We start from the raw sequence: 21,426 nt of genomic DNA, 5'->3' as shown, positions 1-21,426 counted from the left end.
CTCTCCCCCTCTCTGTCTGATAAATAAATAAAATCTTAAAAATAAATAAATAAATAAAAATAAATAAATAAATTCATGAAGGAAAGAGGCCATCAGACCGCGGTGACTCACCAAAAGCTTTAGTGGCCCAAGACAGCAAACCAGAGTCTGAGGCTATAAATGAGTTTGATTTCTGTGTGGCTTCATGTGGCTCGTCAAGGCTCTGAAACCGGAACCTATGGACAGCGGCCTCAGACAGCCACCCCCGATTTCAGCCGGAGCCAATCAGTAGTTCCTCTCCCTGCTGCCGCTGTCCTTTCTGGGAGCCCTTCCCCCACGCCTGCCCACGGAGCACTCCTGACCACTTCTACTTCGGTGTTGTGTGATTTGGATCAGTTTTTGCTCCAAAACACCCTTAAAAATTTGAATCAGGTTATCTTCTACCATTACAAACCACAATGCCTAGGCGGTGCTTTATTGTATCCCCCTGGTTTCCCACGAAGACAAGGCTCTTATACCCATGATGAGCAAGGACACATCTTTGAAATCAAAGTCAAAGCCGATTGGGGTTCAGAGCTGCCTCCTTCCCCTCGTGGGGTCAGCAGGCTGGCAAGTGCTCTCCCACCCTCTGCGAGCTGACCACAAAGCAATCACAGGTCCTTTGATGTGAGTGCCGCCAGATTCCCAGGGGACAGGTAAAGAGAAACATACTCACTGCAAATGCTCTGGTGAAAAGCCATTATGTGGAGAAATCTAAAGACACAGCTTCATTTCCATTTCACACACACACCTCATTTTGGGGAATGAAGCTGAGGTTCTCCCCAGGAACTGCCCTGGCTACAGGGAGCTGAGTCTCATGGTGGTGGTACCCTCCCCAGGGACGGCCAGTGCCCATGGATGCAATGGATGGGTCAGTGACCCACAGCCTCAACTGGGACGTCCCTGAGGGGCAATGCTTCTTCAGAGCTCTCTTGAGGTTTCTATGCAATGGCATCATGCCTCGCCTTGTCTCTGCTCATCCCAGCTGCTATCTCCCCCCCAGGCAGGGGTCATTCTTGAGAACTAACCTCAATAACCACCGTACACACAAGTCTCTCAAGAAGAGAGCCAGCTTCCTGGGGAACCTAACTGTAGCCACGTGGGATAAAATCTAAACGCATTCACTTGACTGAGTGTTTTATTTTCAGATGCAAACACAATAGAAGCACATTTTTTAATAATTTAATATTCTTTTAATTCCAAGAAATTGTGAAATAAATTTTACGCTTCCTGAGAAACTCACCTATTTAATTCATTCTGTGCCTTATACAATTATGTCTCATTGACATCATTTTCAGAAGAATGTTTTCTTTTAATTTGTTAAATACAGAGTCATAACTATTAAATCTTTCTAAAAAAATAATTAAAAAATCATCTTCCAAGCATTTAAATATTAAGGAAGTTTTTGGTAATATTTACAGGTGGGATTTGAGGTTACTTTAGAAGTCTCTTACATTTTAAATGAAATGGAATCAGTAATTTATTTTTTTTAGAAAGATTCTTTTATGTGAGAAAAAGAGAGAGAGAGAGAGACAGTGACAGCATGAGGGGAGGAGGGACAGAGGGTGGGAGACTCAAGCCGGGAGCCCAATGTGGGGCCAGACCTCACAATCTTGAGATCATGCCCTGAGCTGACATCAGGCATCAGACATTGAACTACGCTGCCCAGGTGCCCCTGGAATCAGTAATTTCATAAAGGTTTTACTCATTATACCTATATGTTTTTCATTCTCATCTCTCTGAACTTTTGTCATGAGGGTCACTGGTGCACCTTCAAAGGGCAGGGACTGAAGACAGAGCCTCCTCTCGTTCCTGCCCAACGGCCATAAACTTGCGCCTAAGAATTTCCACAAGATGCACATGGTCATCTTTCCTCTTCTTTCAGTGACTGAGGCTTTGCATTCCTGACAAATATACCCCAAAACCAGCCAAGGCCTTCGTCTGGTGAAACTCACTGTTGGGCACAATGAAGCCCCATAAATTAGCCTCATGGAGACACTGACTCTTCGAATGTGGTGTTACATCACAAAGAACGGATAAACTGTCCAGTTTCCCTTTCCTTTTTCCTTGTTTTATGTGAAAATATGCACATTTCTGTTTGTAAAAGAATTTATGGAAGGTTGGATATATTTGGAAGACACCTGGTGTATCTTTGTGTCTTTATAGGCGACTTCTACTGACAGTGCTTAGGGACTGAGAACATTAGGATACAGGATCAGAAAAGTTCAGCCAATAAACTTTCTGGAAGGTTGGATATATTTGGAAGACACCTGGTGTATCTTTGTGTCTTTATAGGCGACTTCTACTGACAGTGCTTAGGGACTGAGAACATTAGGATACAGGATCAGAAAAGTTCAGCCAATAAACTTTCCCCCTTTCTCCAGATCACAAACTTCAGACGCATCTAAAATACAATGCAGTATCTGGGGTGCCTAGTTTCTCAGTCAGCTGGGTGTCCAACTCTTGATTTCCTCTCAGGTCATGATCTGAGTTGTGGGATTGAGCCACGTGTTGGGCTCTGCACTGGGCAAGATTCTCTCTCACCCCCTGTCCCTCCCCATCCATCCCCACTCACATACACACACACTCTCTCTCTCTCAAAAAAAAAAGAAAATGAAAAAATAATACAGTGCAGTACCTAAGTGTTCCTATAAAGACTCAACTGAATCCAGCGGTCACAAAGAAAATTTTCTCAAAGTGGAATATTAAGAAGGAAAGGTCAAACCACAAAGTCCTTCCTTGCTCCAGTTATGAGAGAGAGGTCAAGAAGCAAGGGGTGCCATGGCCCAAGACAAGCCCAGACCACCAGCTGTCTGTTCACCCACACAGATTGCCTGAAGTCCCAATGGTAAGATGGCAGAGGGTCATTCCTCCATGACATGATTCGGGATGGACAGTGAAAGTGGACAGGGGATAGTTATTGCTAAGTCAATGGAACATATCCATCACCAAAGGAGTCAGAAATTTAAGTACCTCTGAGGATGACAGAGAAATTGTCACTGGATGTCAAGACCCATAAGAATAAGAATGGGTCATGAGGTGAGACCTCATTACAGCCGTCATTGTTCCCTGGTCTGTTAAGGCCTCACACACACAAGGACTCTCAAGAGATTCGGAGCATAATTTGATGTTTCCCAGCTCTGCAGGGTATGTGTGCTGGTGGACAGCACGAGGATTCCACAAAAGTAATCCAGAGAGCAGCAGCTTCCCACTACCCTCCCCAGCAGGCACCGAACTCTGTGTACTGTACAGTAGAGCAAAACTGTTGTCAGAAGAATAATTTACAAACAAAGCTCACACTGAGGAGAAATAGAAAAGGAAAAGGGGGAACCTGCATTACATGTAAAAAGACTATGAATCTTTGAGAGGAACTTTGTCATGAAAAGAAAGCCAAAGAGCCCTGCTTTACGCCTGCTGTCTTACCATGCCATAATTATTGAGATCATCCCCGCCATTTACTAAAGCATCCTGGTTTGGACAATAAATCATATGGCTACCCTAACTGTAATAGGAAGATGCCCTAATCTGCCCTTATGGGAAAGCACAGCAAAAAAGAGTTACTGACCACATGGTGAGCAGGGACTTGCCACTGAACCTCCATCAGGAGAGCGGGCTAAGGAGGGTCTCGGAACATGGGGCACTGGCTGCCATGAATACACATACTGCTACGGAGCATGGACTGGATAAAGTGGATTTCCCTGTTAACACAATGCATATTCTGGTCCCAATGGATGTCCATTAAGAAGAAAATTTGAATTTACACATTAGTTACAGATAATATGCTGTGATTACAAGATCTTACACTATTTTTGTCACTCAGTGCCAAATTTTAATTACAACCAAAAAATAGCAAAATGGTAATGACGAAAAGTCATTATACTCTCTCATGGGATGTTTAAACTTTGTAATTCTGCTCATCTTAGAGATACAATTTGTTATTGGAAACTATACTAATGAGACAGTTTTTCTGCACATCAACACAATTTTATGAAAACATGTTTAAAAAGCCTATTATACTTTTTTTTTCAACACATTGCCTCCAAATCTCTAGGGTCCCTTCATAGACCAAAGGCTGGAAACAACTAAAGGTTGTTTCATTGAATTGATTATGCATATTAGGAAAGCTTGATAGTTTGCACATAAGGAAAATTTAAAAATCACTGGCAAGATGATTCTTGGCAGCTGTAGGATATTTATCACATTTTTTATAATAGCAAAAAAATAGGCACCATCAAGTTGTTGCTCAACAGTAAAACAGGACGGCAGATTTAATAAGTGAAACATGATGTCGTACACATCAAAACCAAAGGGCAATAAAAATTAATTAACTTTATCTATAAATACTTACAGGGCTGGATCTCCAAAACTAATCTAGAACAACAGTGACAGCAATAACAATAAAAAGAACCCAGAAGAAGGCACACAGTAGTGCCCTATGCATAAACTGAAAAGCAAGGGAACACAGAACACAAAACACTACTGTGTGAAGTCACCTACATAGATATAGCTTCTAAAGAAAAGCAATACATTAGAAATTACAAACTTTCATTTGTAAAATAAATAAGTCATAGCAATGCAATGTACAACACGGTGATTACAGCTAATAATACCTTATTGTCTAAAAGTTGCTAAGAACGTAGACCTTAAAATTTTCATAACAAGAAAAAATTATAACTATGTATGGTTGTGGATATTAACTAGTTATTGTGGGATTATTTTCTAATGTATACAAACACTGAGTCATATGCTCACATCTGAAACTGACATGGTGCTACACGTTGATTAAAACATAAAAAGGTGATACAAAGATTAGTAAAAAGGGGGGGCAGGGTAATATTTAACTGGGGGAGTGAGAATTTAGAGGAGAGAGGGAGACATTAAAAGCACTGTAGTGTTTAATTGTGTACATTAGGGGGTTAGCCCACAAATGCTCTTTCAAGAAACATGAGTAGTATTTTAAAACGCATACATGAATTACATAGTGACTTCATATCACATCATGTGTAAGTATTTATGGAAAGTACCTGTTCTTATGCACTGTGCGTTGCAAATTTAGAACATGCCTGAAGCTCAAATATGAGAGAAAACTCGGTGTTTTTAGAAAGGTGTTTTTTTTTTTTAATACAAAATAACAAGCATTCCATTTTGCATCATTAAACATTACAGCAAGGATTTTTCTTCCTGTCCCTTTTAGTGCTTCAAAATCTTTTATGTTTTTAAGTTACAGCTCCTGGGTAAATTCTTAATTTAGTTCTGAAGGGATCAGCTCCTCTGCAGAGCTCTAAAATCCGTCACAAGCATAAAGGTTTAAGAAACTGTCTGGGTCAGAGGTACACCGTATTTGGCAGGGGTAGAGCAAGCAATCCAATGTTCTAATGCTCCTGGCGCCACTCCATGCTCACAGTGATGCTTGCTTCAGGGGGCTTGGAAGATTAAACACCCTGTGTGGGCTTACTGTCAACTCTTTGGGAGGATTTTATATTTTCTTGTTGGGCTATCAAGTTATCTCCACCATGACCTCAAACTTATTTTGGAAAGAAACAACCATAAAATGTGAAATGGGAGTAAGAGCAAGGACGGCTTCCAGCCACGATTAGAAGGACATCTCACAACTGACAGGCCTAAGCTTCTTGTGGCTAAGACTCTTCACACGGATGCCTCAGAACGGACATTGTGGGCAACAAAATGCTTCCTGAACATTTAGGGCAACAGAGCAGCTGGGGATCTTGGGGAAATGCAGATTCTGGCTCAGGAAGTCAGGGGAGTTACGTCTGCACCTGTGACAGGCTTGAAAGTGGTGCTGCCATGGGTGGCTCCCGGGCCACACCAGAGGACCTGGGCCACCCAGGGAGGAGAGTGGCTGACAAAAAGAAGACCACCCACATGCAACAAGGAAACTGTTGCATAAAAACACCTGAAAGAAATGTTCTAAGGGTTATTTGGCCTCCCAAAAATACTCTACAGTGAAGCACAAAAGGTTAGAGACAGAGAGCAAGGACCCTCAGAGTGGCTTGCACAGAGTCACCTGGAGAACCCACTTCCCAGGCGTCAGAGCCAGAGAAAGCAGATCTCTAGGGACAGAGACAGGCCCTAGCATTCTGGAAGCTTTCCAGGTGACTGCAGTGAAAACAAGTGCTAAATTCAAAATCAATCTTAGCAAATGCACATCGAAACAAGGCCCCCCACAGACTTGCGTTTTAGGCCATAACTTACTGCCTTTGTCAGGGGTGCCTGAGTGGCACAGTAGGTTAAGCACCCTATTCTTGGTTTCGGCTCAGGTCATGATCTCAGGGTCATGAGATCGAGCCCATGTCTGGCTCTGCACTCAATGGGGAATATGCTTGGGATCCTCTCTCCCTCTCCTTCTGTCACTCCCACTCATGCTCTCTCTTTCTCAAATAAGTAAATAAGTCCTTAAGAAAAATTTACTGTCTTTGCTCAACATTCTCATTGACTAAACTGAGAGAGAAACCTCACTCTTTAGTATTAACCTTCATTTAAAATTACTGGTTGTCTCAGAAAGCAGGAGCTAGAAAGACAAGGATGGTTTGATTGCCAGCACCACCAGTTCCTTTCACTTACCACCCAAATAATAGGTCTCCCCTGAATCAATCTGCCCATGCAGGGAGTGAGCCACAGAGGCTGCCTCACCATCCACAATCACATTCAGGTGATTTCCTTTCAACGAGAGGGATACTGAATGCCACTGTCCATCACTTAATCCAGCACCTGGAAGTAAACAAAACTGGGTAAGAAATTCCTAAAAACCCTATAGATGCAACTACATAGAGCCATGCTTGAAAATAATACAATCATGATCTTAGACGCCCTACCAAACTTCACCATGAACTCACCTGAAACCCCCCAGGTTATTTAGCTGGCTGGGCAATAGAGACCCACCACAGAGGATAGCTGGGCCTCTCAGAGAGAAAGGGAGAGGCTTGGGACAGATGTGAGCTTGGGGGTTTCTTAACAGACAATGAGATCACATGGTATCCTAGTCATGTTTATCTAGGAGGAAGGGGTTACCTGTGGAATGAGGCTCATTGAGTAAATGTATGGTTCCAGAGGGTCCTTGCATCTGACCTCCCACAGTCATAGATTGACCAGTCATGTTCTAACACAAATTAGATTCTAGCAAAAACTACTGTGGTCAGTTAAGAGTATTAAGACATATGTGCACATGGCAATGACTGTGTTTCACTTTCTCATCACTCGGTTAAATCAGAAAAGTACAGGGAGGAAAAAAAAGAGAAAATAAAGAAAGCTGAATTGAAGGGGGAAGGAAAAATCAAGAGTGGACAGTCCAAACATTCTGCCTTGGACAGTACAATCCTAGTTTCTCCCAGTGCTAGGCCTTTAACAGACTAACATAAAAGGATCCTGAACAACCTTAACATGATCAAATATCCTAATCCCCTGGCACAGGGCGTACTTTCCCCTCTTCTAGTTTGTTAATATTTTAGGATGTTGAGAAGCATAAAAATTTCCAAAATTGTTGTTATAAATATAAAATCTTGTCCCTACTTTCATGTATTATTACTATATATAATCTTGGTAGACTATTTAGAAAAATATATCATATATACCAATATAACTCTTTAGAAAAAATGTATCAGCAACTTAAGTATTACTAAAATATAAAAATTCATAGAACAAAATGTAAAGTTTAGAAAGCATCACATTAAAGTATGTGTGTCTGCATACTCAATCACTATCTAAAATTGGACAAAAACCGGTAGGAAATATTTTTAAATGTTAACATTAACTTTGGATGAGGGAATTGTGTTTGCCTTCATGCCCATATTCCATTGGCCAAAGCGAGTCATTCATTCAAAGGCAAGGGACTCCTCCCCTCCACGGGGAGGTCATGGCCACTGTCGTGGCCCCAGAGACACCTGCTGCTCTGAAGGAGCACAGTAAATAATTGGAATCTTCAGAAATTGTCTTGCCTAATAGGCAAACAGGTCATAAACAAACACTTCAGATCATTGAAAAACAACAAAGTGAGACTCTTTTGATTTCTTTGATGTCATGCCCAAGCTTGCGCATGACCCTGCCTGACTCTAATTTGATCATCTTGGGGAATCGTCCTGATAGATTAGCCTATACCTCTTGCAAATGAGAAAGGCGCCAACTCCTTAGAGCCCTCTAAGTTTGGAAGTCAACCTGCAAGGGTCAGAAGTTATTTTCTAGCTCATGGGGTATCAGCCCCAAAGAAAATATGGCCATATTTCTGGTGGAAAGTTAACCAGGCATATTTAATTTAGTATCAGAGTTTGGCCCAAGGAACCCAATCAACCCCATAAATCCATGTCCCGCCAATGCTCTTTAATATGTCAACGATACTGCAATTAAAAATGAAAATACAGCTTTTTGGGTCTTGGCTTCATTTCTCATCAGTGACATTGACATGGATTCAAGACCCATGTGCATGGGAAATATGTTTCAGGCCTGACCCAGAAGGTCATAGACCCTACTGTAAAAATCGCAATGCCTCTGCTCCTCTCAGACTGTGAAATAGGAGCGATGGTACTTCCCAGCACTCCCTTTCAGAGACTTTAGCTCTTTGCCATGTACACCGATCTTTCACTTTCTGTGTCACATTTGTGAATCCAAAACTGTTGCAAAGACCCCACATAGGTTAGGTTCATGAGCAATGATGAGAAAACCGACAACAGAATCCAGAGGATTGCGGTTAGATACTCAAGACCTACATTATGACACTAGTCCTAAGGGAAATCCTCCAACCCTGGAGCTGAAGGATTCCACAAACAAGAACCTGGGAGTGTCTCTTCCACTCTTGTCATTCGGTATTTATTTTGAAGTTTATCTAACATTATCTGTCAGGACGGAACCACATCCACCTAAAATCTGATGTTAATGGGGCACCTGGGTGCCTCAGTGGGTTAAGCCTCTGCCTTCAGCTCAGGTCATGATCCTGGGGTCCTGGGATCGAGCCCCATGTCAGGCTCTCTGCTCAGCAGGAGCCTGCTTCCTCCTCTCTCTCTGCCTCCCTCTCTGCCTATTTGTGACCTCTGTCTGTCAAATAAATAAATTAAATCTTTAAAAAAATAAAATAAAATCTGATGTTAAAATTCACTCCTGTCCCCTCCCCCGCTCCACCCACTTGTCTAGGACTTAGAGTTATTTCCTGGGAGAACTTGTAGAAAACATTCCAGAATACCTCCTTGAATGGGTAATAGATGCCATTTACCTCTATAATAAAAGACTCTTTTTAATAAAATTCAACATTCTCATTTAAAAGTGAAATGCCTGCTCTTATGATCATTCTGTTTCTACCCATTATAATTCTCACCCTTTGTGTTTCTTTTGTGTGTCTTCTACCCTCCCCACTTCCGATGGAACGAACGCCTGTCTCCCAGGCAGCACTTACAGTCAAAGGATGGATGGAGAAGGAAGGGGAGGGGGTGTTTTGATTTGTGCTACTGGGAACATGATGCTTATTCTCCCACCCACCCCCAGCTCCACAAAGGCTTCAGTCTTGGCAGGGAGTGGGGGGGGGGGGGTGATGGTCTTGGGACTAGTTTTGGAATAATGAGAACTAAAGGTTTTGGAGTGACTGCTGACTAGCAGGCACTGGGCTCGTGGTCTGTAGGCTCAACATCATTGCTTCTACCATTGGTCACAATAGTGTCACTCCAACGATGAGGACCGGAGGCTTGGGGAGAACACAGGTGGCACTTTTCGAGCCCATCAGCCCTAGCAGCAGACAAGTGGTTCTGGTAATGGGCCTGGGAGGCGAGTCCTCTCAGGCAGCCCTCCCACCAGCTTGTCTCAAATCTGTCCTGATTGCAGAGAACACTGCCCTGAGCAGTTGAGTCCCTTCGGGAAAGGGTGGACTGTGTCTTTTCCTACAGAAAGGGACAGCACGCTGCCCCACCACCACCACTGACCTTCTATTCCCAGCACGCTCTGCTGGCCCAGCTCCACAAGCACATGGACACTACATTGTACACTCTGGACCTTTCTAGATACCTTCACAAACACACTGAGGTAACTATTCAGAAATAGGACCCAAAAGCTGGAAGCAGGATGAACTGTGACCGGGTGTCCTTTCCTGGCATCCGGCATGATTACGTCTCACTCAGCCTTTAAACCTAGTTCTTGGTTTGGTAGGTGCTTTCACACTTCATCCAAGGTTTGGAGTGAAAACCAGTCGCCATCTGTCTCCTCTTCTTCACTTTCTGTGCCTCGCAGACACCGCGCCTTTCTCCAGCTGAAGGCTCATGGCCCCCTGCCCGAAGCGCATCTCTCAGGGACATTTTTCCAACAGCATCTGCTCATTCTGTGCCTCTGTGTCACGATCCTTCAGACTTTTTCATCACTGTGACATTTGTGATGCTGATCTGTGATCCATGATTACAACTCACTGAAGGCTCACATGACACCATTTCTTAGCAATAAAGTATTTTTTTAATTAAGGCGTGTATATTGTTTTTCCAGACATAAAGTTCCTGCACATTTAACAGACCATGGTATACTGCAGACATAACTTTTATATGCATGGGGAAGCCAAAAAAAAAAAAAAAATCAATTTTGTTCGCTTCATTGCAATATTTGTTGTTTGGGGTGGTCTGGAACCAGACCTGAGTATCTCGGAGGCAGGCCTGTATTTCAAAGTTTAAAAAAAAAAAAAAAAATCACCCCTCAAATACTTCTTAAAAAAGCAGCAAGAAAAATGCACCTCCAGGGGCACCTGGTTGGCTCAGTGGGTTAAAGCCTCTGCCTTTGGCTTGGGTCATGGCCCCAGGGTTCTGGGATCAAGCCCCGAGTCGGGCTCTCTGCTTGGCGGGGAGCCTGCTTCCTCCCCCACTCTGTCTGCTTCCCTGCTTACTTGTGATCTCTGTCAAATAAATAAATAAAATCTTTAAAAAAAAAAAAAAGAAAGAAAGAAAGAAAGAAAGAAAAGAAAAAAGAAAAATGCACCTCTGGTTTGCTTCCAAAAGTTAATACGTTGTCCAGTGAAAGCTTAAAAAATCAAGTCATTAAAACGTTTCTATAATATTTCAGTGTCTGCCTTCAAAAAATGTTAAATAATTAATCCCAGTGTGTTGGAAGGGAGAACGGTGTGTACTCACGTGAAGCAACAGCAAAACACCATCTCTTCATTAATAAGGCATGCAGCTTGTAAATCTACACAAACCAAGATTGAAGCGATTTCCAAAATCTGACTTGACACTCCCGGTTGTGCTCATCTCAGGTCCACAAGGGAACTCCCTACACCGGTGGTCAGATTTTGTCTTTTATTTATAAAGAGAAACAAAGAGCTATGTTTCATTCCCGGCTTTCAATCCCAACCTGGTAACCTAGGTCAGGCAAGGCTCTTCTTCTGTAGTCAACACTCGTGGAATGACACCTACCTGGCTTTACATTTTCACCAGCACTCTAACGCAAAACAGCCCCCAGACTCCAAAGATAACATAACCCTGGAGTGGATCCTTCTTGGAAGCCAAGCAGAACATTCACCCATAGTTATAAGAAGCCTTATCCAAAACAGAGATTCCCAAAGGAACAGAAAATCTGGGAAAAATCATAGGCTACTGTTCTCCAGTGTTTCAAGCGGACTGCCAACTCCCCACCATCAGTTGATAACTAGGTTATTTTTTAAAACTTTTTAAAAATATTTTATTTTTTTATTTGACAGAGAGACATCACAAGTAGGCAGAGAAGCAGGTAGAGAGAGAGGAAGGGAAGCAGGCTCCGAACTGAGCAGAGATCCCAATGTGGAGCTCAATTCCAGGACCCTGAGATCATGACCTGAGCCGAAGGCAGAGGCTTTAACCCACTGAGCCACCCAGGCGCCCTATGTTTTAAACTTTTTGAGAGGTATGTGTGATCTGCAGCTAACTTCGGGTCAAACTGACTCACACACCAACAGCCTGGAGATACCTAGTTCAAAGGTAAAAGAACTCTAGTTCCCTCTAGAAGGATTATGAGTATCTTACTGATTCAGTTGCTCATTTAATACAGAGATGACAGGAGGACCGTATGGTCACAGCAAACATCTATTACCTGCTGTGACGTCCCTCGCCGGATGTCCGGGCTGGGAGAGACTCAGTCTGAGTTTTCCATCATTAAGAACGAGGACTAGAGCCACTGGCCCATGTTGGAATTGAGTGGTCAGCAGCAGCCCTGCCCTGTTCCACGTTCGGAATTGGAAAGTGACCGACACCTTGTCCTCTCCGATGGTGCCTGGCAGAGCCAAGTAACTCCTGGAGCTCAGAAAAGTCACAGGCACAATTTGTGGGTGTGAGCACGAGAAGGACACATTTCCCTGTGAATACAGTGGAAAAGGATTTAGGAAGGGGCAGAAGGGGCAGATGCTTTCATGAACAACAAGCTTTCCAAGAGGTGCAGTTAGTTTCCTTTCAACCTTCCTGCAAGCAAGGACCTAAGAACTAGGCTTCCCCATCCAGCTGCAATCCAGATTTCCCTGACAGGTCCTTCAAACCATGACACTGCCCTGGCTGGGAAAACCTCCTTCTGAGGCTTTTAGGGCAGTTCTGTCTCCTCCATTTCTGGGCATTGGCAAAGGAATCCTGAGGCATGTCTTTCCCAGGCCTTGTGCTAGGCGCAGGACACAACAGAGGTGACAGATTTCTTTTTGTTGTTGTTGTTGTTGTTGTTGTTGTTTTGTTTTGTTTTATTTTTAATTATTAATTAAATTTATTTATTTTCAGCATAACAGTATTCATTATTTTTTCGCCACACTCAGTGCTCCATGCAATCCGTGCCCTCTATAATACCCACCACCTGGTACCCCAACCTCTTATACCTCAAGGCACTGGCTGTTTACTTGCAGCATGAAGCCCAGCACCACGGACAGCGGCTCTGGGAACCTTCCTGCACTCCCCTTGTTCTGTGAACGCTTACATACCTGTCACTCAGGGGACACAAACATCTGGCTCAGGCAGGCCCTGGGCTTCCGCTGTCTGAGGCAGGGGTGTGGCTGGCCTGAGTGGGCTGCCCACTTCTTAGAGGCTCCCATGGGCCGTGTCAACCAGCACGCTCTCCCCAGCCTGACCTCTGACCCGCCAGCTGCCTGTTGCCTTTACTTCATTCTATTTTATTAAAAAACACACCTTTGAGCTTTAGATTATCTCTGCTGTTCCAGGAGCAAACTTACCTTTAATCATAGTGTTTGGGAGGAAGGAACTTAAGTTCTTAAAAGAACTCCAATTAAGTGGGGCACCTGGGGGGCTTGGTTAAGCCTCTGCCTTCACCTCAAGTCATGATCTTGGGGTCCTGGAATCGAGGAATCAGCAGGGGGTCTGATTCTCCCTCTCCCTCTGTCTCTCACTGCATGTGCTCTCTCTCTCAAGTAAATAAATTCTTTTAAAAAATTTTAGATAAATTTTCATAAATTCCAGAGGAATATGTGCCCAAACATTGCCCTTTCTCTCCAAAATATATACCATAAAAGCACTGTAATCAAGTCAATACGGCATTGGTATGGAGTAAACACAGCAGCGGAGCCCAGTGACTGACCCACAGAAAGATCTGAGACCACAGGTACAGCCAGTACATGGTGAGAGGTAAGATTCAAGCCTGTGCGTGGAGGTTGGGTCTGGTCACTAAACAGCTCAGGCACAAATGGGTACCCTCGAGACCCAAGATAACTATGATCTGCACAGATTAAAGACCATACAGTCGAAGACTTAATTTTTTTTTCAATTTTAAAGTAAATAAATAAATGAAACCGCCTTAAAACTTTTTACAGGAAAATCCTTGAGACTGTACCTAGAGTCTAGGGTTTCAGAAGTATTTTAAAGCAAGACCAAATACTACGAAGTTATTTAAAAAATACATTGAGACATTGGCTATGTACCAATAAAGGCATTTATATCCTCAACATGGCCCATAACATTTAATATAAAAGATATGATATATGATATATAATTATAACATGATCAGATTAACATAGTTAATCTGAGAAAACATTTGGATCATGAATGACATAGGGTGATCTATCAAACCTAAAACTTTCTTATAAATTGGGGCACCTGGGTGGCTCAGTTGGCTGAGTGACCGACTCTTGATTTCAGCTCAGGTCATGGTCTCAGGGTCCCGGGATCGAGTCCCATGTGGGGCCCCGAGCCCAGTGGGGGGCCTGCTTGAGAGGTCCTCTCTCTTTCTCTCCCTCATGCTCTCTCTCTAAAATAAATAAACCGTTAAAAAAAAAAAAAAAAAGCATTCGCACAGGTTTCGCTGAGTTGGAAAATGGAGATGGAGAAAAGCTCACATAAAACAATCCCATTTCTGTAAATCATGCTCGATATGGAGGCGTCAGTGTTCACAAAGCTGGGTGCACTGATTGTAGATGATTCGGGTCTAAGGAACCAAACGTGGAAGGACAGACGCTAGCTCAGTAACATGCTGGCCCAGGGGGATGGCTGGCAGCCACCTGGAGGGACAGAAGCCTGACAACAATCCAACCCATCTGAGGGGTCTACCTGCCTCAAGATAACATGCTCCTTATTCGCTGACCTAAGTCCCCAGATCCACAGCAGACAGACCCCTGGTCTTGGGGCGAGAAGGTCCCAAACGTGCCCAGTCACCTGTTCAAAGCCACATCTACCTTCCAAAGAGTCAAACAAGTTTTCTGGCAAATCTTTTTCTTTCTTAGGTCACAGGACTGATTTTACTAACCTCCCTTTGTGTGTCTGTGGGCTTTGGCCTCCCTTTGCAGAACAATAGGGCATTCCTGCATATCAGCAAACAGGCACTAGACCCCTGAGGCACAGCCCCTGAGCACAGAGATAGGGTTTGTGTCAGGCACCAAGGAGTCAGCCCGGGATGGAGCAGACCACCTCCTCCCTTTAGCGACCCACTCTTAACCCCTCTGCAAATCCCTGGGCCAGGCAGAAACTCGGCAGCTGGCTTTTGCACAAGAGTCCACCTTCTCCCCAAGTTCCTGGCCTCAAATTAAATTAAGCTCAAATTCCTTTCCAATCCAAATTCATCTCTCGAGTACTGGTCTTTCCAGCAAGGGACAGGCACTGAGCTAGGAGTTCGGTAACAGGAGAAAGGAGCAAGAGGAAACCAATCCCAACAGAGTCCCTGCCCCAAAAAGTCTTTATTCAGAGGCGCCATGACACATTTGCGAAAGCGTGCCTCTGTTTCCACACACCTGTAAAAATTAAGAAGCTGGTGATGGGGATGGAGAAGGGCACTTGTGAGGAGCCCGGGTGACACAGGGAAGTGCTGAATCCCTGAACTGCATACCTGAAGCTCATACTACAGGGTGTGTAAGTGACTGGCACTAAAATTTTTAAAAGTTAAATTTAAAAATCAAGTTAATTATTTAGTGAATTAAGTCAAAAACGAACTAAAAGGCATACATGACTGGCACTTTCCCTGCCTTCAGGAGAGGCACATTCTAGACTGGGCCCATCAGACAAGCTGCAGTTCCCTGCTCCGTTGACCTTGCGTGTAGCACTCTTACCGTGACAAGGATCTGTGGTGTGTGTTTCTTGGACAAATCAATGATATCCACTCCATTATAGTAGAGATTTTCGAAGCAGCCGTGAAAGTCTTTTTGTGGGAATGCCACTGATTTTCCATGTCCAGGAATCCCCCCAAAGCTGATCTTAGAAAGAAAAAAATGACATAAATAATATTGTTTAATGATTTTCTGATTGTCTGCCTAAAACACAGATGCTCAGCGGGTATAGCATAATTGCCTTCAATCTATCTGGCATTATTTTAACATTATCATGTTAATTTCAGGTGAATTTTTAGATGTAGATATACCGGTTCTTTCTTTATTACATTTATATAAGTAGGTTAAATATCCCTTCTCGCAATTTACTACTCAAAGGGCTATGTCACTTCAGCTGACGGGGAAAGTTGTACGTTCATTTCCATGGTCATTCTTGAACTGGGTGACAATGCAGCTGACCGTGATGACATTCTACTTTACAAACCTTCCTAGAACCCAGCTTCAGGGTCCGAGTCTTTGTCAGGACACTGCTGATGGGTTAGAATGATGAAGGCATCGATAATCTCATTCAAGACCAGGCTCTGCAGCTGGCCTCCTCGGCTGAGGCCACTTAACACTAAATGAATGTTGAAATCATTCCCTTTGCTTTGATAGATGTACTGAGCAGAACTGGCAGAACAAAAGGTATTCTCCAGTGCTGGTTACATACATGCGGGCTACACGCTGGGGATGCGTTAAGCCTTTAAATGTCCCAAGAAATGGTATTTTGAATCGCCTGACTTTGGCCCTCTCATTCCTCAAAAAAGCAGGTTGGAATGTATGGTGATTTCTTCTCCAAGCATCCTAGACTGCTAATTCTGCTTACGATCGGTCTAAAACACAGACATCTCCAAGGGAACGGGTCACAGCCAATACCAGAGGTAACATGGAAAGCCGTCCAGAATTGTGTATTTTACTGTACCCCCTGTCATACTGATAGCTCTTCATCTACACACTTTCCGAATTCAACAACTACTTCCTCCCAGGGGAGAACTCACACCTATGAGTGACACAACATCTCAACAATGCACGTGGGTCTCCTGCTGGGCCGATGTCACCCATAGGAAACATTTCACCAGAATTCCAAATTACTAGCAAAGGGAATTTCTCTGCATAGCGGTATTTTCTTAAAAGGTTATGTTGCATTTAAATAACAAAATCTGTAATACTTGAAAAGAAATGTTCACACCTTATAATCAAGATCCAAGTAGTCGCACTCGCCCTCAGCCTGGAAATGCTGACTGTGCCTGTCCACAGTGAAGTGGACATGTGTGTTCCCGAGCTCGATGAGGACAGAATGCCAGTGCTCGTCATCCAGCAGGCTGCCCAGGGTGAGGGTTGCATGGGCGTCAGGGGAGGGCAGGTTAGCACGGCCTACAAAGACAGGTGAAGCAAATGAACCGCCCCATCCAACCCAGTACCATGGCTGCCATGTGGGAGGCCAACTCAGTACTGTGGCTACCTTGTGGGAGGTCAACATGTCCCCCAGTCACTTTCCTGGCACACTTCTATCTGGAGAGCTGGCTAACTGCCTTTACCTCAGCCTCATGTACAACCTTCTCTCACTTGGGAATGATTTCTTCTACCTTACTTGTGTTTATTATTATTATTGCATTTTCATTTTTCTTGGAAGTATCTTCTTCCAAGAACCTCACGAAGAGCACCGCCTCACGGGCTGGAGATCCACCCCTTGTCTTTACTATATTACCAGGTTGTTTACTGAACATGTGCAAATGGTCTTACACACTAATTGACCTATAAAACTTGTTACAGTAAAGTACATTCGGGATACATGCATGTTCTCCGTAGTACACCTCAACTGTGGAGCAACCACACTTCCATTTGCCTAGACCGTTCTGGGTCACACTTCTTGCTCCAGAGTAATTATTTCTAGGGTCTTCTTTCTTTCTCATAATGTTCTGGTTTCAGGATAAATTAGCTACTTAACTGTGAAAAACTAAGCATAAAAAGATACATCCATCTAAAGAGGCATATTTTTGAAAACACCCACTGGGAAATTTTTACCTGAATTAAGCAATAAGATGAGCTTTCCTCTAACTAACTGCAGGGTGACGTGTTTGCTGTTTTGTCCTTCTCTGTGGAGTAGAATCCCGTCAGTCTGCCTGGTTTTAAATTTCAAAGAAATAACATCTTTTGCTGGACTCACAGATTTCCGATTAAACGTGTATAGCAAGGAGCTTTTCCCATCAAAGTTAACCATCTCGGATCCTACAGCAGGAGACATTAGAAAATAATCAAAGTAATCAAAAATAATCTTTATTCAGGCAAGTTGACACAAGCACACGCACACATAATTATCTCTGGTCTGTTTAGTGCAGAGGGGATGGTGCTGCCCATCCTCCCTGATACCCATAGTTGAGATCCCTAACCTCCACTCTTTTTCTTTTCTGACATTTTCCCTAACATGTATCAGCTAGAAATACTTCTGTTGACTAAGCCCAATTGCTTCTGCCTTTGTACTGGCTACTTCTCATCCTGTAAACAACGAAGATCGGTAAAACAGTTGAAGTCACTCCCCACAGTGGCACATCATGGATATGAAGCTGTCACTGTCCTCAACTCTCCAGTAGTCTTATTTTTCCCACTATCAAGGTCACTTGCTTTCTCTTTATTGAAAAGTTATATTTTATCATTAATGTAAAAAGAACACTGGTCAAAGAAACCAAAGACAGAACAGGAGATACACAAAGGGATTCATACTAACTACCCAGAAGAATCTCTCGTATTTCTCATATTTCATAAGTAAAAAGACAAGATGTTACTGTCCTTAAAAAGTTAAAAACCATATGACTTTACTCACATGAGGAATCCAAAACCAAAACAAAAAAATGAATAAGCAAACAGAAAGCAGAACCAGACCTATAAATGCAGAGAACAAACTGGTGGCTATTAAAGGGATGGTGTGGGAGATGGATAAAGTGAGTGATGCGGAACGGCAGGTTCTGGCATCCGGTCATGGAGTGAGTGAATAAGTCACGGTGTGAAAGGTACGGCCAGGAAAATAGTCAACGATATTCTAATCGAGTTGTATGGGGACACGTGACAGCTATGCTGGTGGTGAACATCGTACAACCCGTAAAATCATCAAATCACCATGTTGTACACCTGACGCTAATGTAACATTGTGTGTACGTTGCATTCAAATTTTTGAAAAAGAGGTTTTTTCAAATGTGTGTGTGCAATACATGAAGGTGCAAGAGGAAGCCAAAGAAACAGGAAGCTGATGTCTTCTGAGCCAGTGATACAATGTTGGGTTATTTAACCTCACAAAAGCATGGGACCAATGTACATAGGACGAACTAAAATATTTACAGCAAACCCTTTACATTCACTACTCTAAGGAATCCTTTATTTCATGCAGCCACCTTTTGAAAATTCAGGAGTTTGATTCCGGTTCCCATACATGGTGGAAAATATATAAACACAGCAGTGTGTCTAAAAATCATGGAAACAAGCAATTATTCCCCATTGCATAGTTAAATGAACATCTGATAAAAACATATCCCTTTGTCAAATTTAAATGATGTCCCTTCTGCAGTTAGTGAAGAAGAAACGTTTGTTCCACAAATGATTTTATCAGGCATCTTTTGACCAGATCAGGTTTGTCCCCAGCTTCCCTGTTGCCACTATAGCTTTGTAAGAGTAACATTGGTCTTCTCAGGATGAGGACGTCCTTGTGTGTTGGGTGAACACAGAATCCGACCCCATCCCAGAACTGCAACTCTACTGGCCTGGGGTGAGACCTAAGAGTCTGTTTTTCTAACATGTCCCCTAGCGATGTTGACAATGCTGATGCCGCTGGTCTGGTGACTACATATGAGAACCACTGCTCTACAGAACCTAGATTATATTTCCTGGAACATTCCCCTGAGGCAAAATGGAGTAGTGAAAAATTTATTGGATTTATAGAAACACATAAGAATGGACTGAAAATCCTTTTGTTATAATGTTTTCGTTTCCTCTCCACTGAGATCCCTAACACTCATACCTAGAACAATCAACCACAAGCTAATTATCACATTCTATCTTACGAGGCACATTTAACGTGTTTTGACAGGTTCTCTAAGCCTAGAAGGAGACTGAGTTATAATCTGGAAAGGTCATCAATGGAGTAAAACAAAACCACTTCAAACAACATATCTTGTAGTAGTCCTGGTGATTTCACTAAAATCTTAAATGGTAACAAACGTAAGCTCAGTGGAGAGGAGTTAAAACAGCACAGATAAAAATGAGGAATTGCTTTCAGAAGTCTGGAATGTGAGGCTGCTTTCTCTTCATCTGAAATGACCCACATCACTCTGCAGCCTGTACAGCCCATGAGCTAATTTTTAAATGTTTGTTAAAAAACAAAAAAATGAAGGATTGTGGCAGAGAGTACAGGTTCCCACAGACCTAAAATGTGTGCCGTCTGGCACTTTACAGACACCTGTCATCCCGCACTCAGCGCCATGAGCCAGTGATCCTTTCTGAGCCAGATTCCTGACTGCTTACAGGTGGCCGTGATAAGAACCAGCTCACCGCAAGACATGTGGCGATCCATCTTTGATTTAAATATTAAAAACCCTATTTTAGATGGGAAATCAAAAAATTTAATTATTTTTGTTGATCTACCTGTTGCATAATTCAATACACTTCGTTTGTGGCTTTTCATGAATCTATATTTATGAGGTCAAAAAATAGGTAAATATTATGGCTCCTGTGGAATAATAATACAGACCATCTTCTGTAGCTTCAGACCCTGCCTTGGCAGGGATTTGGCTTTGGATAATACAGCTTTGTTACTAAAAGACCATCTTCCCCATATTCCCTTCCTCCCCAACCCCCACACTGCCCTGACTTAATTTCCATTTGTTCCCTCAAGTACACTCTATTTTCATTTAACATGGGTGTAGCACCCACTAGGTGCTGGGATAAAACCCAAGAGGACAGACATGGCTTGGCCTTCCCAGAGCTGACAGTGCTCCCCTCACCTTCTCACTTCAGCTATCATGAAAAGAACACATTTCAGCAGGAGTAGCCCAGTCTTACTGCAGGCTGCTTAGGAAACTAGAGATAAGGAAGCTCACAGTCAGGAAGGAGGAAGTGGAGCACGGGGGAGGTCTTCTCTGGGGAAGTGTCTGGAAAGAAAGAGGGTAAGACCTTCCCAATCATATGGCCTGTGTCACACACAATTTACAGGTAGGCACCCAAAAGCAGCCAACACGGTTCAAACAACGGGTCATACTGTTGATCAAGAAGCCCCTCATGACAAATGTGAAGCCCACATGATAAGTAAGAGTGTGCCCTGTCACAAGGACGACTTACAACGGGAATGTGTGCACTGGAAACTCAGTTTCAGGCCTCGTCAAAGAGAATCAATTCTACAGAACTTTGTTCACTTACAAACATTCATGAATCAGTCTGAATATCTGAAAACAAATGGACATGTCACTAAACATAAAATGACATTTTTTTTTAATCTTTTACTTTTTATAAACATATATTTTTATCCCCAGGGGTACAGGTCTGTGAATCACCAGGTTTACACACTTCACAGCACTCACCAAAGCACATACCCTCCCCAATGTCCATAATCCCACCCCCTTCTCCCAACCCCCCTCCCCCCAGCAACCCTCAGTTTGTTTTGTGAGGTCAGCAAAGCTTTTAAGTACAAAGCTATTTACTATATTTTCCAAACCTGAACTATAATGCTGTTCAAATTAGTATGGTTTCTAGAATGAAAATGTACCTTTCTGAAGCCACTTAACCGATAGAACAAGAAAAAAAGGACATCTAATTCAATATGAGCTGTCAACAAATGGACATTTTTAAACATGTGTCACTCATACACCATTTTTAAAGGCAATAGGTTTTTTCAAAGATTTTATTTATTTGACAGACAG

The 21,426-nt window shown here is 43.0% G+C and overlaps 1 protein-coding gene across 6 annotated transcripts in view; it reads right to left on the bottom strand.

The window, feature by feature from the left end:
- LOC131829215 (contactin-associated protein-like 3) overlaps positions 1 to 21,426 on the bottom strand; it is a 167,323-nt gene that overhangs the window by 66,709 nt on the left and 79,188 nt on the right. For 5 of the 6 annotated variants that reach the window (XM_059170751.1, XM_059170746.1, XM_059170747.1 and 2 more), the window contains 5 exons: positions 17,549 to 17,752; positions 16,713 to 16,897; positions 15,488 to 15,631; positions 12,055 to 12,316; positions 6,601 to 6,747 (listed from right to left, as the gene is read on the bottom strand). In XM_059170751.1, the coding sequence (XP_059026734.1) occupies positions 6,601 to 6,747; positions 12,055 to 12,316; positions 15,488 to 15,631; positions 16,713 to 16,897; positions 17,549 to 17,752 (942 nt within the window). Of the gene's footprint in view, positions 1 to 6,600; positions 6,748 to 12,054; positions 12,317 to 15,487; positions 15,632 to 16,712; positions 16,898 to 17,548; positions 17,753 to 21,426 lie in introns of those variants that run through there. The other variant, XM_059170752.1, reaches the window with a different exon arrangement.

This window comes from Mustela lutreola, chromosome 4 (assembly GCF_030435805.1).
Source record: "Mustela lutreola isolate mMusLut2 chromosome 4, mMusLut2.pri, whole genome shotgun sequence".
In the NCBI taxonomy this organism is placed as follows: Eukaryota; Metazoa; Chordata; class Mammalia; order Carnivora; family Mustelidae; genus Mustela; species Mustela lutreola.
The sequence above is the reverse complement of the archived record's forward strand: the minus strand, read 5'-3'. Positions and strand labels throughout refer to the sequence as shown.